Raw genomic sequence first — 22,539 nt, 5'->3', positions numbered from 1 at the left:
GTGTACGTGTTCTTGGTTGATAGTAAACACGAAGTAGTCCATAATGCATTGTTGCTCATTTAGTGGATTGGTAAAAAAACCAGGTAACAATAAATTGCGTCACATGTAAATAAACAATTACACATGCGAGAACATAAGTATGCTTATTCATGCATTTCCATATAAGGTAGTGTTCCTGACCTGAGTAATGATAACATCAACATTTCTTTTTAACTTTTTTTTAAAGTCATGAGTGTTATGAAGGTAGATGTCACAGTTGTTATGTGGTAATTCATTTTTGCTGTGTGTGTTAATGTTTATTTTTTTACACGATCCTGTTTGTGTTTCAGATTTGCAAATATCATTTTCATAATTAATAAAAAATGTACTTTCAATAAATTTTAGGGAGGAAGCTTGATGGTTCGTGGCATTCCCTCTTAATTAGAAAATAATCTATTATAAATATTCAATCAGAATCCAAATTCAGAGCTGTTTTAAGCTTAAATGTTGTGTCCATACTTGTTCAACTGTTCAGGGTTCGACCTATGCAGGAAAATCCAGTTTGCTGTCACTTGACAGCCGCTTGTTCTTATTGTTGAAGGCCGTACCGTTGCCTATAATTGCTTACATCCACTTCATTTGAACTTAAGTGGATAGTTGTCTCATTGGTTATCATATCTCCTTATTTTTATAAATATATACAATGATTTCATTTTCTTTTCCAGGATATAATGACAAGTTGGGATGAGGTAAGTTTTTCTTCTTAAAAGTCATTGTCATGTGACCTATGTCATGTGTCTTATGTTGTCTATAAACTGTACATAAAGATACAGGTGTGTAGTATTCTCAGTAAGTCAGTGTCATGTGACCTGCAAAATGTATGTCATGTGATCTATGTTGTCTACAAACTGTACATAAAGATACAGGTGTGCAGTATTCTCAGAGTCAGTCAGTGTCATGTGATCTATGTCATGTGACTTATGTTGTCTATAAAATGTACATAAAGATACAGGTGTGTAATATTCTCAGAGTCAGTCAGTGTCATGTGACCTATGTCATGTGACCTATGTTATAAAGATACAGGCGTGCAGTTTTCTCAGGGGCGAGAACAGGAGAAATCAAATTGACTACAGTGAACAGAATTTCAGTATACAAAATTCCAGGAGACAAAAAAAAAGAAACGTAAGATATTGTAGGACATTCACAACTCTTTAAGTCGAAGAGAATCTGGCAACGCCATGGAAAAAAATGAAAAACAATCAAAATTCGACTTCTACATTAGTCATTTCAGGGCCTTTTATAGCTGTTGAAGGCTGTACAGTGACCTATAGTTGTTATTTTCTGTGTCATTTTGTCTATTTTGTAGAATTGTCTCATTGGCAATCATACCACATCTTCTTTTTATATTCAAAACATTACATAAAAAACTAAAGACTGAGCAACACAAACCTCAACAAAAACTTAGGCTGATCTCCAAACTGATGCATAATTCAATTGTCTACAGACTTTTCTAAAAAAAAAAAATCTGAAATTATACACAACAATTTCACTCCTTCTTGGTAATCACTGTATTGGTATAAACTGTTGAAACTGTAAAAATGTAGCTTGTTAAATTCAATTATTACATTTATGATACATTTGTATGTTCTAGAGGAAAATGTAAAAGATTTGTTTTGCTTACAGAATCTTCTTACAGCTGCAGAGAATGGGAATATAAAAGAGGTAGAATTATGTATAAAGAAGGGAGCTAACTTGGAATGTAGAGATCGTAGAGTAAGTGAAGTAAACTGTTTAGCACATATAAAGTTATTTATTATATAGTACACATTATATGAATCAGTCAAAACTCTTGTTTATGTTCAGCGATTCAATGTTAATTTTTGGTTATTGCAAATAATCTTGTCTCAAAATATTAAGAAACATCATCACACAACCTGAATGTAGATAGAACTCTTGTATTCAACAAAAACAGTGTGAAACATCGTTACACACCACCAAAATATACAGCTCCTGTATTCAACACCAATACCCAAGTAAAAAAGTGAAAAACCACATTAAGTACATGAAGTAGTAGAAGAATGCCATGGCCAGACGAAAAGACACACAACAGCCACAAACAAACATGACATACTTCATAACACCAATGAATACCACTCCAATTTGTATGTCAAAGGGTTGCTGTCTGATACTTTCTTACTGTATACAACTGAAATATTGTGATTTACTTCATTACACTTATGATTACCACTCCAGTTTGTATGTCAAAGGGTTGCTGTCTGATACTTCCTTACTGTTTACAACTGAAATATTGTGATTTACTTCATTACACTGATGAATACCACTCCAGTTTGTATGTCAAAGAGTTGCTGTCTGATACTTTCTTACTGTATACAACTGAAATATTGTGATTTACTTCATTACAATGATGAATACCACTCCAGTTTGTATGTTAAAGGGTTGCTGTCTGATACTTTCTTACTGTATACAAATGAAATATTGAGATTTATTTTATTATTTTTTATGACACTCTAGATACACTTTCATGGTATTCTACAAAAAAATACATAAATATTGCATCATCATGACACAAGACATGACACATGATCATACAACAATCATTTACCACTTCTGTATTAAACATGACATGTGACACCTGGTCATACAACATTTATTTACCACTCTTGTACTGAACATGACATGTGACACCTGATTATACAACATGCATTTACCACCACTGTACTGAACATGACATGTGACACCACATCATACAACATTCATTTACCACTCCTGTACTGAACATGACATGTGACACCTGATCATACAACATGCCTTTACTACTCCTGTACTGAACATGACATGTGACACCTGATCATACAACATGTGACATAGCAATGACACTCTTATAGTCAAAACCAACATGTGACATAGCAATGACACTCTTATAATCAACACCAACATGTGACATAGCAATGACACTGTTATAGTCAACACCAACATGTGACATAGCAATGACACTCTTATAGTCAACACCAACATGTGACATAGCAATGACACTCTTATAGTCAACACCAACATGTGACATAGCAATGACACTCTTTACCTCAACACCAACATGTGACATAGCAATGACACTCTTATACTCAACACCAACATGTGACATAGCAATGACACTCTTATAGTCAACACCAACATGTGACATAGCAATGACACTGTTTACCTCAACACCAACATGTGACATAGCAGTGACACTCTTGTATTCAACACCAACATGTGACATGGCAATGACACTCTTATAGTCAACACCAACATGTGACAAAGCAATGACACTCTTATAGTCAACACCAATATGTGACAAAGCAATGACACTCTTTTAGTCAACACCAACATGTGACATAGCAATGACACTCTTATAGTCAACACCAACATGTGACATAGCAATGACACTCTTTACCTCAACACCAACATGTGACATAACAATGACACTCTTATACTCAACACCAACATGTGACATATCAATGACACTCTTATAGTTAACACCAACATGTGACATATCAATGACACTGTTTACCTCAACAACAACATGTGACATAGCAGTGACACTCTTGTATTCAACATTAACATGTGACATGGCAATGACACTCTTATAGTCAACACCAACATGTGACAAAGCAATGACACTCTTATAGTCAACACCAACATGTGACAAAGCAATGACACTCTTATAGTCAACACCAACATGTGACATAGCAATGACACTCTTTACCTCAACACCAACATGTGACATAGCAACAACACTCTTATAGTCAACACCAACATGTGACATAGCAATGACATTCTTATACTCAACACCAGCATGTGACGTAGCAGTGACACTCTTATACTCAACACCAACATGTGACATAACAATGACATTATTACACTCATCACAAACAAGTTACAGATCACACTTATAGGCAATGCAAACTTGAAAACTAACTTTTGACATATCAATGACACTCTTATAGTCACCACCAACATGTGACATAGCAATGACACTCTTATAGTCAACACCAACATGTCACTTAGCAATGACACTCTTATAGTCAACACTAACATGTGACATAGCAATAACACTCTTATAGTCAACACCAACATGTGACATAACAATGACACTATTATACTCAACACCAACATGTGACATAGCAATGACACTCTTATACTCAACACCAACATGTGACATAGCAATGACACTCTTATAGACAACATCAACATGTGACGTCACATATCACTGACACCCTTTACCTCAACACCAACATGTGGCGTAGCAGTGACACTCTTATACTCAACACCAACATGTGACATAGCAATGACACTCTTATACTCAACACCAACATGTGACATAGCAATGACACTCTTATAGACAACACCAACATGTGACGTCACATATCACTGACACCCTTTACCTCAACACCAACATGTGGCGTAGCAGTGACACTCTTATACTCAACACCAGCATGTGACGTAGCAGTGACACTCTTATACTCAACACACATGTGTATGTGACATAGCAGTGACACTCGTATACTCAACACCAACATGTGACATAGCAATGACACTCTTCTACTCAACACCAACATGTGACATTGCATTGACACTATTATACTCAACACCAACATGTGACATAGCAATGGCATTATTACACTCATCACAAACAAGTGACTATCACACTAATATGCAATGCAAACTTGACAAAAATAAACATGGCATATTGCAGTTCTTTACTTATACTCACCACAAACATACACCATTGCTATATTACCCTTATACTCACCACAAACATACACCATTGCTATATTACCCTTATACTCACCACAAACATACGCCATTGCTATATTCCCCTTATACTCACCACAAACATACACCATTGCTATATAACCCTTATACTCACCACAAACATACACCATTGCTAGATTACCCTTATACTCACCACAAACATACACCATTGCTATATTACCCTTATACTCACCACAAACATACACCATTGCTATATTACCCTTATACTCACCACAAACATACACCATTGCTATATCACCCTTATACTCACCACAAACATGCACCATTGCTATATCACCCTTATACTCACCACAAACATACACCATTGCTATATTACCCTTATACACATCACAAACATACACCATTGCTATATTACCCTTATACTCACCACAAACATACACCATTGCTATATTACCCTTATACTCACCACAAACATACACCATTGCTATATTACCCTTATACACAGCACAAACATACACCATTGCTATATTACCCTTATACTCACAACAAACATACACCATTGCTATATTACCCTTATACACATCACAAACATACACCATTGCTATATTACCCTTATACTCACAACAAACATTCACCATTGCTATATTACCCTTATACTCACCACAAACATTCACCATTGCTATATTACCCTTATACACACCACAAAAATACACCATTGCTATATCACCCTTATACTCACAACAAACATACACCATTGCTATATTACCCTTATATACAACAACACATATGATGTGTAGCAGCTGGTAGACACAACATTTTACACGGTCATACCACTAAATATTTTCTAAGCTTTGATCATTATTTTGAATCAACACAAAATACTGTTAATCAGACAAGTTTAATGGACAACACATATTTGTTAGAATTATATAAAGTGGGGTCTCATTTTATTCGTAACACAGAACTGAATCAGATAGCTAAGGTTTTATTTTGTTTCCTGATGAAAAATTATTTTGTAAACATCTGATTTTAATGAGAAGTTGATGAGAACAAGTTGTGTTAACATCTTTAGTTAGATAATACTAATTCTACAGATCTAATGTAAAACATCTTTTAAAAATAACAAATACTTGACAGAATTATATAAAGTGGGGTCTCATTTTTCTTGTCTCTTTGTACTGAATCAGAAAATATAACTCGTTTTGATGTTTCTTGAAAAAAATATTTTATTTAAAGACTGTTGATCATTCTATGTAATCATTGTTAATCAGACAGATTTAATGGAAAACAAATAATTGATAGAATTAGATAAAGTGGGGTCTCATTTTAATTGTCTTGTCCAGCTGAGTCCATTGATATAAATATTGTTTATGTTTCTAGAAAACATTTTTTTTTTAACCTGACAGTTCTGATGGAAGTTCTGACATCTCACAATAAAACATGTTGTTTATTTGTTGTTTATGTAGAATATAAATAAAAGTGTGACTGATCATTTTATTCAGTTTTGACCACTGATTCATGTGATATATTTTTTGTTTATATTTATTACACAACATTGTCCAGTTTATGACACAAGTTTTGATGTCTGTTATATGTTGATATTACAGGTTGGAAGGACACCATTAATGTGGGCGGCTGGGAGAGGACACCTGGAGGTGGTGACTTACCTGGTCACTCACGGCAGTCATTTAGAAGCTACATCTATGGTAATGATAGATATAATCACCTTACTCTGACCAAACATCACTTTATACAGAATCTACACAAAATCATGTTGTTAATCAGACAAGTTTGATGGACAACACATATTTGTTAGAATTATATAAAGTGGGGTCACATTTTATTCGTAACACAGAACTGAATCAGATAGCTAAGGTTTTATTTTGTTTCTTGACGAAAAATTATTTTGTAAACATTTGATTTTAATGAGAAGTTGATGAGAAAAAGTTGTGTTAACTTCTTTAGTCAGATAAATCTTATGTGAAACATCTTTTAAAAATAACAAATACTTGACAGAATTATATAAAGTGGGGTCTTATTTTTCTTGTCTCTTCGCACTGAATCAGAAAATATAACTCGTTTTAATGTTTCTTGAAAAAAATATTTTTTTCTCACTTTTGTCATTCTTCTTAATCATGTTAATCATTGTTAATCAGACAGATTTAATGGACAACAAATATTTGATAGAATTATATAAAGTGGGGTATCATTTTAATTGTCTTGTCCAGCTGAGTCCATTGATATAAATATTGTTTATGTTTCTAGAAAAAAGTTATTTTTAACCTGACAGTTCTGATGGAAGTTCTGACATCTCACAATAAAACATGTTGTTTATTTGTTGTTTATGTAGAATATAAATAAAAGTGTAACTGGTCATTTTATTCAGTTTTGACCACTGATTCATGTGATATATATTTTGTTTATATTTATTACACAACATTGTCCAGTTTATGACACAAGTTTTGATGTCTGTTATATGTTGATATTACAGGGAGGAATGACACCATTTATGTTGGCGGCTATGTACGGACAACTGGAGGTGGTGACTTACCTGGTCACTCACGGCAGTCAGTTAGACACTTCAGAAACCAGGGTAATGATGGATATAATCACCTTACTCTGACCAAACATCAATTTATACAGAATCTACACAAAATCATGTTGTTAATCAGACAGATTTAATGGACAACAAATATTTGTTAGAATTATATAAAGTGGGGTCTCATTTTATTCGTAACACAGAACTGAATCAGATAGTTGAGGTTTTATTTTGTTTCCTGACAAAAAATTATTTTGTAAACATCTGATTTTAATGAGAAGTTGATGAGAACAAGTTGTGTTAACATCTTCAGTTAGATAATGTTAATTCTACAGATTTAATGTAAAATGCCTTTTAAAAATAACAAATACTTGACAGAATTATATAAAGTGGGGTCTTATTTTTCTTGTCTCTTCGTACTGAATCAGAAAATATTACTCGTTTTAATGTTTCTTGAAAAAAGTTTTTTTTTTCAACTTTGATCATTCTACTGAATCAACATAAAATCATGTTGTTTATCATACATGTTAAATGGATAACAAATACTTTTGAAACTTATATAAAGTGAGGGTTGCTATTATTTAACTTGTTACACTTATATAATTAAGAGTTTACTATTTTTTACCTGTTTTGTTTCACTGAATTAGAAAATATGCATTGAATTTATATATCTTAATCTACCATTTTATAGTTTTTACACAAGTATAATTGGATATTTTCTTACCCAATGTTATATTTCTTACATTTGGTAAATTGTTTACTCCTCTCATGATTTTGTTATCACACACCATTAACATGTTTATATTTTTATATTGTTATAGCATGGAGAAACAGCTTTACATTATGCTGCTAGGAATGGACGGATTGATATAACAAAATGTTTAATAGATCAAGGATGCAGTCCTTGGGTGAAATCAAAACAGGTAACATTCAGTTTTATTCTTATTAGATAGATAGTTTTTTTATTCTCTAAAAACTAAATACAAGCCAACAGAGAAAGTACAATTACAATATAAATACAAATAGTTGAGGGTAAACAGATACAGATAATATTCCTTCACGTTTGTTGAAACAAAAAAAACCAAAGACAATACATTGTATTATCTTGATATTGGTAGCTTATAGTAGTAATTCCTTCATCTACATGTATATAGGATCAATAGGATCCCTTTCAAATTATTCATATTTTATGGTTCATAAGGACAAAGAAATACATTTGCTGTATTTTATAAGAATTTATTTACATTGTTCGGTTTACATAGATATATATAAGCTAAGCACTTAGAGAACAATATTTACACTAAAATTTAAATAATACATTTGAATGTACAAGTACATCTAGAAAGTTTTAATTGAAAATAGTTACAGCTTGAAATTTTTTCTGAAACTTTAAGAATATTTATATATAATTGACATATATATTTAAATGAAAATATTTTTCACTTGTATGTATACTATTGAATAACATTAAGTGTGTAATATATTCACATTATGTACAAAGGGAGATAACTGTTATACTTTAGTAAAACTCTTGGAACTATCCCACCAGAATTTAAAACTTGTTTCACTTTTTTTGTAATTATGACTTTTCAACAAAAGCATTTATCAGTAGCGTCTTGGAATATTCATGGTCTTGGGGATAAATACATGGACCCTAGTTTTATTGAAAATATTAAATCTGATATAAATGTAATTCTTGAAACATGGAAAGGAGAAAGTGCAGATACACAAATAAATGGATTTGTATCAATCTCAAAATCTAGGAAAAAAAATAAAAGGTCTAAGAGACATAGCGGGGGCATTATAGTTTATATAAAAAAACAAATATAACCAGGAATAGAATATCTAAAGGATGGCTCTCAATCACCAAATAGAATGTGGCTTAAACTGAATAAAACATTTTTTGGGACAGGAACACATATCTATCTCTGTGCGGTGTACATCCCCCCATTAAATTCAACACACACTGCAGATGATTTACTTAATTTAGAGGCTGAGATAGCAAATTATTCAAAATATGGGGATATAGCCCTAATTGGGGACTTTAATGCCAGAACTGGGGAACAAGCTGACTACATTGAAAATGAAAATAATAGTATCCAATTTTTACAGGATATGTTACCTCAAGACTATGATCTAGATTAAAGAAATAATTTAGATATTTTAAACCAACAAGGTAATAATCTACTGAACATGTGTTTATCCTCAAGACTTAGGATCTTAAATGGTAGATATTTAGGAGATTCGTTGGGTTATCACACATATTTTTCTAAAAATGGCTGTAGCACAGTTGACTATGCAATATTGAGCAAGGATCTCCTGCCCTCAGTAGAATATTTTTGTACCTCTGATCTGAATTTTTTATCGGACCATGTACAGATCTCATTTAAACTTAAATGTGATATAAAAAAAATTATAAATAAAAAGGACTTTAATAATAATAATATGAAAAAATTCACAACATACAGATGGACTGATGTGTCACATGGTAAGATGTATGAAACATTAAACTCTGATGAAGTGAAAAATAAGATTTAAAATTTTGAAATCACCCACTTTGTAAGAAATGAAAAAGGCATAAATGAAGCTTCAAAATCATTAACAGAAATTCTAGATAATGTAGCCTCTAAAACATGTACATGTGTGTATAATAAAAGTTCCAATAAAGCAAAAGAAAAGTAAAATAAAAAAGAACCCTTGGTCAGACAATGAATTAAAAGATTTAAAAAGTAAAGTCAATAATTTAGGTAAAAAACTAAAACATAAAACATTTGATAGAAATTTAAAACAGCAATTTTTTGAAACTGCAAAATATTTAAAAAAAGCAAGTAAAAGAAAAAAATCCAATATCAACAACAAATGATTGAAAAACTATCAAATCTTCAAACTAAAGACCCTCAACAATTTTGGAAACTACTTAAATCTCTAAGAAATAATATGAATACCACAGAAATTAATATGAAATCAGATAACCTAACAAACCATTTTCAAAAGCAAGGTCTTTGGAACAAACCTTGCGACAAAGCAGAAGATGAGATAAACCTTTTTTTGAAAAACAAAGAGAGTGAAAATAGATTTAATGAAATAACTGATAGCCCAATAACTATATCAGAAGTAAATAAAGTTATAAAATCCCTTAAAATGAAAAAATCCCCTGGACCAGACTCCATTGTAAATGAGGTGATTAAATATTGTAGTCCAGTAACTATTAAATGCTACACAAAATTATATAACCTTGTTCTTGATTCAGGATGTTCCCCTGAAACATGGCAATATTCTCTATTAGTGCCAATATTTAAGTCGGGAGATTCCAAAGACCCAAATAACTACAGAGGAATATCTCTTATAAATGGTATTGCCAAAATATTTAGCTCAATTTTAAATAACAGAATAATTAAATATATGGAAAACAAATTTAGCCAGGAACAATTTGGATTTCTTCCTAAATTAAGAACTACAGATAGTCTATTTGTATTTAAAACTTTGATTAATAAATATTTAAATTTAAAAAAGAAACCATTATATATTTGTTTTGTTGACTTACGTAAAGCATTTGACTCCATTTGGAGAACAGCTTTATTATATAAAATTTTGTCCCAGGGTATCGGCAGTAAAATGTATCAAGTAATAAAAAATATGTATTCAACCACTAAATCTTCAATAAAGATTAATAATAAACTCACTAACTGGTTTGAAGTAACTAGAGGGGTAAGACAAGGGGATTCTGTAAGTCCCACCCTATTCAATATTTTCATAAATGATCTACCTCAAATTTTTAAACAGGATGACTGTGATCCCTTGAAAATAGAACAGACAAATATTGGAAGCCTCCTATTTGCTGATGATATTTTGATAATGTCTGAAACTAAAGAGGGTCTTCAGTCAAGTTTAAACCATTTGTCTCAATACTGTGATAAATGGCAGTTAACTGTAAATTGTAAAAAAACTAAAACTATGATTTTAAGCACAAGTAACAATAGGAAAAATCTTAACCATTCTTTTAATTATAATGGTGATAAATTAGAGCAAATGGAAAAGTTTAAATTTCTTGGTAATATCATTAGTCAGAATGGAAATCTTATTCATTCAGCACAAGAATTAGCCAAAAAATCTATGAAAGTAATGTATTCTATAAAAACATATTGTAATTCGATTCATCAGACTCCTGTAAATTTGTCAAACCATTTATTTAACTCTCTCGTCAGACCAATATTAACTTATAACAGTGAAATATGGTATGTGGATGCATACTCATCCTTTTATAAAGCTTCAATTAAAGGAGATAAAAATAACAAAAAAGTAGATACTCTAAAATTCATTGACAAAAGTCCACCTGATAAAGTACTAAATAAATTTAATAAGTTAACTTTAGGAGTAAAAAAAATGCTCTTGCAATATAGCTGCTCGATCTGAATTAGGCAGCTACCCTATTGATTGCTTTATAAAAAGACAAACTCTTCTTTTTCATGATAGACTATTAAGGGAAGAAACTAGTCCCTTACTAAAAGAGACACTAAATTTGGCAAAAACTTTACATAATGCAGGTATTTATTCTTGGTACTCCTATGTAAATCATGTCAGAAGTCAAAATGATTTAGAAATTGTTAACCAAAATAAGGATAAAAATAATAGGCTAATATACAAACAAAATCTAGAAAACTCCTATGAAAATTTATATAATGATAAAATATTAAATTTACAAGAGAATAGCAAACTCCAACTTTTTAAAAAAAATAAAGAAAAGCTATAACTTTGAACCATACCTACTTTCTCAAAACTTTGAATATAGACAACTAATTTCTAAATTTCGAATAAGTGACCACTGCTTATTAATAGAAACTGGAAGATACAGGAAAATTCCCAGAGATTTAAGACTATGTACACATTGTGATGTACTAGATGATGAGTTTCATTTCTTTTTTAAATGTAAAATAAATGAACAATTAAGAAAAAAAATTTTAAATGAAAATAAATATAATAACTTAAATGATATAGATAAATTAAAACATATTCTCAATCCTGAAACAAAACAGGACACTTGCAAATTAGGCTCCTTTTTAAAAAAGTCACTAAGACTGAGGGCAGGGAGTCCTTGATATAATTTGAATCTCTTATATATATATATATATATATATACAACTCGTCTAAACATCAACCCAACAATGTTAGATCTGTAAATTTGCTTTCGCAAATTTTTGGTTCTTCCCTCGCCGGGATTCGAACCCATGCTACTGTGATATCGTGACACCGAATCGCCTGCACTGCAGCCGTCCCGCTAGACCACACGACCACCTGGGCTCTCAAAAAAAGAGCTTTCGGTGGCCATATGTTACCTTTCCACGTCAGTTTTAATCTAGCGGCGTACTACAGTACATGATATATAAGGCATGAAGATGTTATTGTTACAGATCAGCTAAATTATCTATAGTAAAGGATCCTACAAATTAATGTAAGATACAGTCACAGAAAATAATTATATTCATAAGTACGTCTGAGTCAGTGACAACCCTACAACAGATGTATCCATCGGATCGCCATCAATGATGGTGATACATGGCTGTGTACATAATGTATATACAACTCGTCTAAACATCAACCCAACAATGTTAGATCTGTAAATTTGCTTTCGCAAATTTTTGGTTCTTCCCTCGCCGGGATTCGAACCCATGCTACTGTGATATCGTGACACCGAATCGCCTGCACTGCAGCCGTCCCGCTAGACCACACGACCACCTGGGCTCTCAAAAAAAGAGCTTTCGGTGGCCATATGTTACCTTTCCACGTCAGTTTTAATCTAGCGGCGTACTACAGTACATGATATATAAGGCATGAAGATGTTATTGTTACAGATCAGCTAAATTATCTATAGTAAAGGATCCTACAAATTAATGTAAGATACAGTCACAGAAAATAATTATATTCATAAGTACGTCTGAGTCAGTGACAACCCTACAACAGATGTATCCATCGGATCGCCATCAATGATGGTGATACATGGCTGTGTACATAATGTATATACAACTCGTCTAAACATCAACCCAACAATGTTAGATCTGTAAATTTGCTTTCGCAAATTTTTGGTTCTTCCCTCGCCGGGATTCGAACCCATGCTACTGTGATATCGTGACACCGAATCGCCTGCACTGCAGCCGTCCCGCTAGACCACACGACCACCTGGGCTCTCAAAAAAAGAGCTTTCGGTGGCCATATGTTACCTTTCCACGTCAGTTTTAATCTAGCGGCGTACTACAGTACATGATATATAAGGCATGAAGATGTTATGTATATATATATTGATTTAAAAAAAAAAAAGACAAATTATAGTTCAAAGTGTGTCCATTGTTTTATGTAAACTGTATATTATGTATAATGTTTTAAGCCATTGGTCCATATGGGCGTAAAGTGCTTTTCAAATAAAGAAATATAATAAAGCACGACTTTATGATGAAATACCTGTATAATAAACAGGTTAAACTAAATATGAAGAAATCAGTCTGTGCTTAACGTTTACATGGAGGGACGAACCTTTTTATTAATACACTTAATGAACGAACACAGTTTTCTTAAAACTGATTGTTTTAATACGACCCCCAAAATTTTTTGGGATCGTATACAATAAGATGTCGTCGTCTGCGTCATCGTCGTCCGAAGACACATTGGTTTCCGGATAATAACTTTAGTTTAAGTGAATAGATCTTCATGAAATTTTTTCAGAAAGTTCAATACCACAAAAGGAAGGTTGGGATTGATTTTGAGGATGATGGTCCCAATCGATTAGGAATTAGGTGCCCAAAAGGGGCCCAAAACAAGCATTTTTCTAGTTTCAGGAAAATAACTTGTGTAGAAGTATTTCAATTGCTCTGAAATCATACCTCAATGTTTAAAACCACAAGTAGAAGGTTTGGATTCATTTTAGGGGTTATTGGGCCAAAGTTTAGGAATAAAGGGCCAAAAAGGGGTCAAAACAAGCATTTTTCTAGTTTCAAGACAATAACTTATGTGTAATTGTATGGATCTCTCTGAAATTGTACCACAATGTACCATATAACAAAGGGGAGGCTGGGATTAAGTTTTGGGTTAATTGCCCAAAATATGTAGGAATTAGGGGCCAAAAAATGGCCAAAAAGAAGCATGTTTCTAGCTTCCAAACAATCATGACAATAACTTGTGTTTCAGTGTATGGATCTCTCTGAAATTGTACTACAAGGTTCAATATTGCAATGGAAAGCATGGGATTGAGTTTAAGGGTTATTGCTCCAAGGGGGTTTCCAAAAGTTGGGGGAGGGGGGATTTTTTGAAGGGCTTCCTTTTTTTTCAAAATTTTTCAAATTTCTAATTTTGAAAAGTTTCAAGAAGAAAGCTTCCATTGCACAGTATTGTGCAATAGATTTGTTAGATCTTTGACCACATTAATTTCGTGACAAAAAACTATATTATGTCAAAAATTTGATCACAATCCAAATGCAGAACTTGGCAGTGAATGATTGGTAAGAGGTGTGCTGGTAGTGTATGATTAGTGGAAGGTATGTTGGTAGTGTTTGATTTGTGGAAAGTATGTTGGCAGATTATGAATTATTGAAGGCATGTTGGCAGTATATAATTGGTGAAAGGTATGTTGGTGGTTTATGAACGGTGGAAGGTTTGTTGGTAGTGTAAGATTGGTAGAAGGTATGTGGACCAACATACCTTCCACCAATCATACACCACCAACATACCTTCCACCAATCATACACCACCAACATACCTTCCACCAATCATACACTACCAACATACATTCCACCAATCCTTCACTGCCAACATACCTTTCACCAGACCTTCCACCAATCATACACTGCTAACATTCCTTCCACCAATCATACACTACCGACATACCTTCCACCAATCATACACTACCAACACACCACTCACCAATCCTTCACTGCCAACATACCTTTCACCAGACCAACCACCAATCATACACTGCTAACATTCCGTCCACCAATCATACACTGCTAGCATTCCTTCCACCAATCATACACTGCTAACATACCTTCCACCAATCATACACTATCAACATGCCTTCCACCAATCATACACCACCAACATACCTTCCACCAATCATACACTACCAACATACCTTCCACCAATCATACACTACCAACATACCTTCAACCAATCCTACACTACCAACATACCTTCCACCAATCATACACTACTAACATACCTTCCACCAATCATACTCTACACACATACCTTCCCCCAATCATACACTACCAACATACCTTCCACCAGACATACACTACCAACATACCTTCAACCAATCCTACACTACCAACATACCTTCCACCAATCATACACTACCAACATACCTTCCACCAATCATACACTACCAGCACACCTCTTACCAATCATTCACTGCCAACATACATTTCACCAGACCTTCCACCAATCATATACTGCTAACATTCCTTCCACCAATCATACACTACCAACATACCTTCCACCAATCATACACAACCAACAAACCTTCCACCAATCATACACTACCAACATACCTTCAACCAATCCTACACTACCAACATACCTTCAACCAATGATACACTACAAATATAGGTTCCACCAATCATAAACTACCAATATACCTTCCATCAATCATACACCGCTAACATAACTTCCACCAATCATACACTGGTAACATACTTTCCACCAATCATACACCACCAACATGCCTTCCACCAATCATACACTGCTAACAAACCTTCCACCAATCATACACCACCAACATGCCTTCCACCAATTATATTTCACCAGCATACCTTCCCCCAATCATACACTACCAACATACCTTCCACCAATCATAAACTACCAACATACTTTCAACCAATCGTACACTACCAAGATACATTCCACCAATCATACACTACCAACAAACCTTCCACCAAGCATAAACCATCAACATACCTTTCACCATTTATATACTACCAACATGCCTTCAATAAATCATTATCTGCCAACATACTTTCCACAAATCATACACTACCAACATACCTTCCACAAATCATACACTACCAACACATCTCTCACCAATCATACACTGCTAACATGCTCCCACCAATCATACACCACCAATATACCTTCCACTAATCATACACCACCAACATACCTTCCACCAATCATACACCACCAACATACCTTCCACCAATCATACACCACCAACATACCTTCCACAAATCATACACTACTAACAAACTTTCCAACAATCATACTCTAATAACATACCTTCAACCAATTATACATTACCAACATACCTTCCACCAATCATACACTGCCAACATACCTTCCACCAATCATACACTACAAATATACGTTCCACCAATCATAAACTACCAACACTCCTTCCACCAATCATACACCACCAACATACCTTCCAACATACCTTCCACCAATCATACACTACCAACACATCTCTCACCAATCATACACTGCTAACATGCTCCCACCAATCATACACCACCAATATACCTTCCACCAATCATACACCACCAACATACCTTCCACCAATCATACACCACCAACATACCTTCCACCAATCATACACCACCAACATACCTTCCACCAATCATACACTTCTAACAAACTTTCCAACAATCATACTCTACCAACATACCTTCAACCAATTATACATTACCAACATACCTTCCACCAATCATACACTACCAACATACCTTCCACCAATCATACACTACAAATATACGTTCCACCAATCATAAACTACCAACACTCCTTCCACCAATCATACACCACCAACATACCTTCCACCAATCATAGACTACCAACATACCTTCCACCAATCATACACTACCAACACACCTTTCACCAATCATCAACTACCAGCATACCTTCGACCAAGCATACACTACCAACATACCTTCCACCAACCATACACTACCAACATACCTTCCACCTATCATACACTACCAACATACCATCCACTAATCATACACTACCAACATACTTTCCACCAATCATACACTACCAACATACCATCCACCAATCATACATTACCAACATACCTTCCACCAATCATACACTACCAACATACCTTCCACCTATCATACACTACCAACATACCATCCACCAATCATACTCTACAAATATACCTCCACCAATCATACACTACCAACATACTTTCCACCAATCATACACTACCAACATACCATCCACCAATCATACATTACCAACATACCGTCCACCAATCATACACTACCAACATACCTTCAACCAATCATACACTACCAACATACCTTCCACCTATCAGACACTACCAACATACCATCCATCAATCATACTCTACAAATATACCTTCCACCAATCATACACTACCAACATACCTTCCACCAATCATACACTACCAACATACCTTCCACCAACAATACCAACTTATCAACATACCATCAACCAATCATACACTACCAACCTACCATTTACCTATTATACACTACCAACATACCTTCCACTAATCACACACTACCAACATACCTTCCACCAATTAAACACTACCAAACTACCTCCCATCAATCATAAACAACCAACATACCTTCCACCAATCATACACTGCCAAAATACTTTCTTCCAATTATAATCTGCCAACAGACTTTCCACCAATCATACACTACCAACATACCTCCCACCAATCACATACTGCCAACATACCTACAATCAATCATAATCTGCCAAAATACTTTCCACCAATCATAAACTACCAACATACCGTCCACCAATCATATACTACCAACTTACCTTCCACCAATTAAACACTATCAACAGACCTTCAACCAATATAACACTACCAACATATCTTTAACATATCATACACTATCTAAAAACCTACCACCAATCAGACACTACCAACATGCCTTTCGCCAATCAAATACTGCTCACAAACCTTCAAACATAAAACATTACCACCAAGCATGTACTACTACCATACCATACACCATATTTACAAACATGCCTTCCACCAATCATATACTACTTACACACCTTCAACCAAATATACACTACCAACATACCTCTCACCAATCATACACCACCAACATACCTTCCACCAACACACACTACACCAATCATACCTAACACTGCTAAAATACCGTCCACCAATCATACACTGCTAACATACCTTTCACCAATCATACACCACCAACATACCTTCCACCAATCATACTCTACCAACATACCTTCTATCAATCATATGCTGCCAACATAACTTCCACCAATCATACACTACCAACATAACTTCCACCAATCATACACTACCAACATACTTTCATCATACACTACTAACACACCTAACACCAATCCTACACTACTGACACAATCCTACACTACTGACATAACTACCATCTCATCATACTCCACCAACACACCTAACACCATCCTACATTACTGACACAACAACCATCTCATCATACTCCAACACACCTTTCACAAAACCATCTCATCATACATCACCAACACATCTAACACCAATCCTACATCACTGACACAACAACCATCTCATTATACTCCACCAACACACCTAACACCAATCCTACACTACTGATACAACTACCATCTCATCATACTCTACCAACACACCTAACACCAATCCTACACTACTGACACAACTACTATCTCATCATACTCCACCAACACACCTAACACCAATCCTACACTACTGACAGAACTACCATCTCATCATACTCCACCAATACACCCTACACCAATCATACACTACTGACAAAACAACCATCTCATTATAATCACCAACACCCCTAACACTAATCCTACACAACTGACACAACTACCATATCATCATACTCCACCAACACACCTAACACCAATCCTACACTACTGGCACAACTACCATCTCATCACACTCTACCAACACACCCTATACCAATCATACACTACTGACACAACAACCATCTCATTATAATCACCAACACACCTAACACCAATCCTACACTAATGACACAACTAACATCTCATCATACTCCACCAACACACCTATCACCAATCCTACACTACTGACACAACAACCATCTCATTATAATCACCAACACACCTAACACCAATCCTACACTAATGACACAACTAACATCTCATCATACTCCACCAACACACCTATCACCAATCCTACACTACTGACACAACAACCATCTCATTATAATCACCAACACACCTAACAACAATCCTACACTAATGACACAACTAACATCTCATCATACTCCACCAACACACCTATCACCAATCCTACACTACTGACAAAACTCCAATCTCATTATACTCCGCCAACACACCTAACACCAATCCTATATTACTGACAAAACTCCAATCTTATTATACTCAACCAACACAGCTAACACCAAACGAACACTACTGACACAACTACCATCTCATCACATTCCATCAACAGATCTTACACCAATCATACACTATTAATAAAACAACCATCTAATTATACTCCAGCAACACATCTTACTACCATCTAATCACATTCCACTAACCCACCTCCCACCAATCATACACTACCAACATACCTGCAATTAATCATACACCACCAACATACCTCCCACCAATCATACACTACCAACATACCTGCAACCAATCATACACGACCAACATACTTTCAACCAATCAATGACATTCCATCAATACACCTTACACCAATCATACACTACCATCACAACTACCATCTAATCACATTCCACCAATCATACACTACTAACAAAACTACCATCTCATCATACATCACTATCACACCTAACACCAATCATACACTACTGACACAACTACCATATCATCATACATCACCAACACATCTAACACCAATTCTACATTACTGATACAACTACCATCTCATCATACTCCACCAACACACCCTACACCAATCCTACACTACTGACACAACTACCATCTCATCATACATCACCAACACACCTAACACCAATCATTCACTACTGACACAACTACCATCTCATACTCCGCTAACACACCCTTCACCAATCATACACTACTGACACAACTACCATCTCATCATACTCCACCAACACACCTAACACCAATCCTACACTACTGACACAACAACCATCTCATCATACTCCACCAACATACTTAACACCAATCCTACATTACTGACATAACAACCATCTCATCATTCTCTGCCAACACACTTAACACCAATCGTACATTACTGACACAACTACCATCTTATAATCTACCAAAACAACTAACACCAAGCATACACTACTGACACAACTACCATCTCATCATACTCCACAAACACACCCTACACCAATCATACACTACTAACACAATTACCATCTCATCATACTCCGCCAACACACCTAACACCAATCATACACTACTGACACAACAACCATCTCATCATACTCCACCAACACACCCACACCAATCCTACACTACTGGCACAACTACCATCTCATCATACTCTACCAACACACCCTACACCAATCATACACTACTGACACAACTACCATCTCATTATAATCACCAACACACCTAACACCAATCCTACATTACTGATCAAGCTCCAATCTCATTATACTCAACCAACACAGCTAACACCAATCAAACACTACTGACACAACAACCATCTCATCATACTCCACCAACACACCCACACCAATCCTTCACTACTGACACAACTACCATCTCATCATACTCCGCCAACACACCTAACACCAATCATACACTACTGACAAAACTCCAATCTCATTATACTCAACCAACAAAGCTAAGACCAATCGAACACTACTGACACAACTACCATCTCATCACATTCCATCAACATATCTTACACCAATCATACACTATTAATAAAACAACCATCTAATCACATTCCACTAACCCACCTCCCACCAATCATACACTACCAACATACCTGCAATTAATCATACACCACCAACATACCTCCCACCAATCATACACTACCAACATACCTGCAACCAATCATACACTACCAACATACTTTCAACCAATCAATGACATTCCACCAATACACCTTACACCAATCATACACTACCATCACGACTACCATCTAATCACATTCCACCAATCACACACTACTAACAAAACTACCATCTCATCATACATCACTAACACACCTAACACCAATCCTACACTACTGACACAACTACCATATCATCATACATCACCAACACACCTAACACCAATTCTACATTACTGACACAACTACCATCTCATCATACTCCACCAACACACCCTACACCAATCCTACACTACTGACACAACTACCATCTCATCATACATCACTAACAGACCTAACACCAATCCTTCACTACTGACACAACTACCATCTCATACTCCGCCAACACACCCTTCACCAATCATACACTACTGACACAACTACCATCTCATCATACTCCACCAACACACCTAACACCAATCCTACACTACTGACACAACAACCATCTCATCATACTCCACCAACATACTTAACACCAATCCTACATTACTGACACAACTACCATCTCATCATTCTCTGCCAACACACTTAACACCAATCGTACATTACTGACACAACTACCATCTTATAATCTACCAACACAACTAACACCAATCATACACTACTGACACAACTACCATCTCATCATACTCGACCAACACACCCTACACCAATCATACACTACTAACACAATTACCATCTCATCATACTCCGCCAACACACCTAACACCAATCCTACACTACTGACACAACAACCATCTCATCATACTCCACCAACACACCCACACCAATCCTACACTACTGGCACAACTACCATCTCATCATACTCTACCAACACACCCTACACCAATCATACACTACTGACACAACAACCATCTCATTATAATCACCAACACACCTAACACCAATCCTACATTACTGATCAAACTCCAATCTCATTATACTCAACCAACATAGCTAACACCAATCAAACACTACTAGCACAACTACCATCTCATCATACTCTACCAACACACCCTACACCAATCATTTACTACTGACACAACAACCATCTCATTATAATCACCAACACACCTAACACCAATCCTACACTACTGACACAACTACCATCTCATCATACTCCACCAACACACCTAACACCAATCCTACACTACTGGCACAACTACCATCTCATCATACTCTACCAACACACCCTACACCAATCATACACTACTGACACAACAACCATCTCATTATAATC

General features: G+C 35.1%; 1 protein-coding gene across 1 annotated transcript; it reads left to right on the top strand.

Moving 5' to 3' along the window:
* The first annotated feature begins 228 nt into the window (after window positions 1-228).
* On the top strand, window positions 229-9,436 carry LOC134718365 (serine/threonine-protein phosphatase 6 regulatory ankyrin repeat subunit B-like). The gene is made up of 7 exons (XM_063580862.1): window positions 229-243; window positions 705-728; window positions 1,663-1,752; window positions 6,360-6,458; window positions 7,244-7,345; window positions 8,113-8,214; window positions 9,404-9,436. The coding sequence occupies exons 1-7, from the start codon at window positions 229-231 to the stop codon at window positions 9,434-9,436; spliced, it is 465 nt and encodes a 154-aa protein (XP_063436932.1).
* Window positions 9,437-22,539: the final 13,103 nt, after the last annotated feature.

Source organism: Mytilus trossulus, chromosome 5, assembly GCF_036588685.1.
Source record: "Mytilus trossulus isolate FHL-02 chromosome 5, PNRI_Mtr1.1.1.hap1, whole genome shotgun sequence".
NCBI classification, from domain to species: domain Eukaryota; kingdom Metazoa; phylum Mollusca; class Bivalvia; order Mytilida; family Mytilidae; genus Mytilus; species Mytilus trossulus.
This window is presented reverse-complemented; position numbering and strand designations above follow the sequence as displayed.

What these genes read in the sequence shown, in the direction of transcription:
- LOC134718365 (XM_063580862.1), top strand. An exon ending in TGGAATGTAGAGATCGTAGA is followed by an intron (nt 1,753 to 6,359) that starts GTAAGTGAAGTA and finishes TTGATATTACAG; the next exon opens with GTTGGAAGGACACCATTAAT. An exon ending in CTTGGGTGAAATCAAAACAG is followed by an intron (nt 8,215 to 9,403) that starts GTAACATTCAGT and finishes CAATTTTTACAG; the next exon opens with GATATGTTACCTCAAGACTA.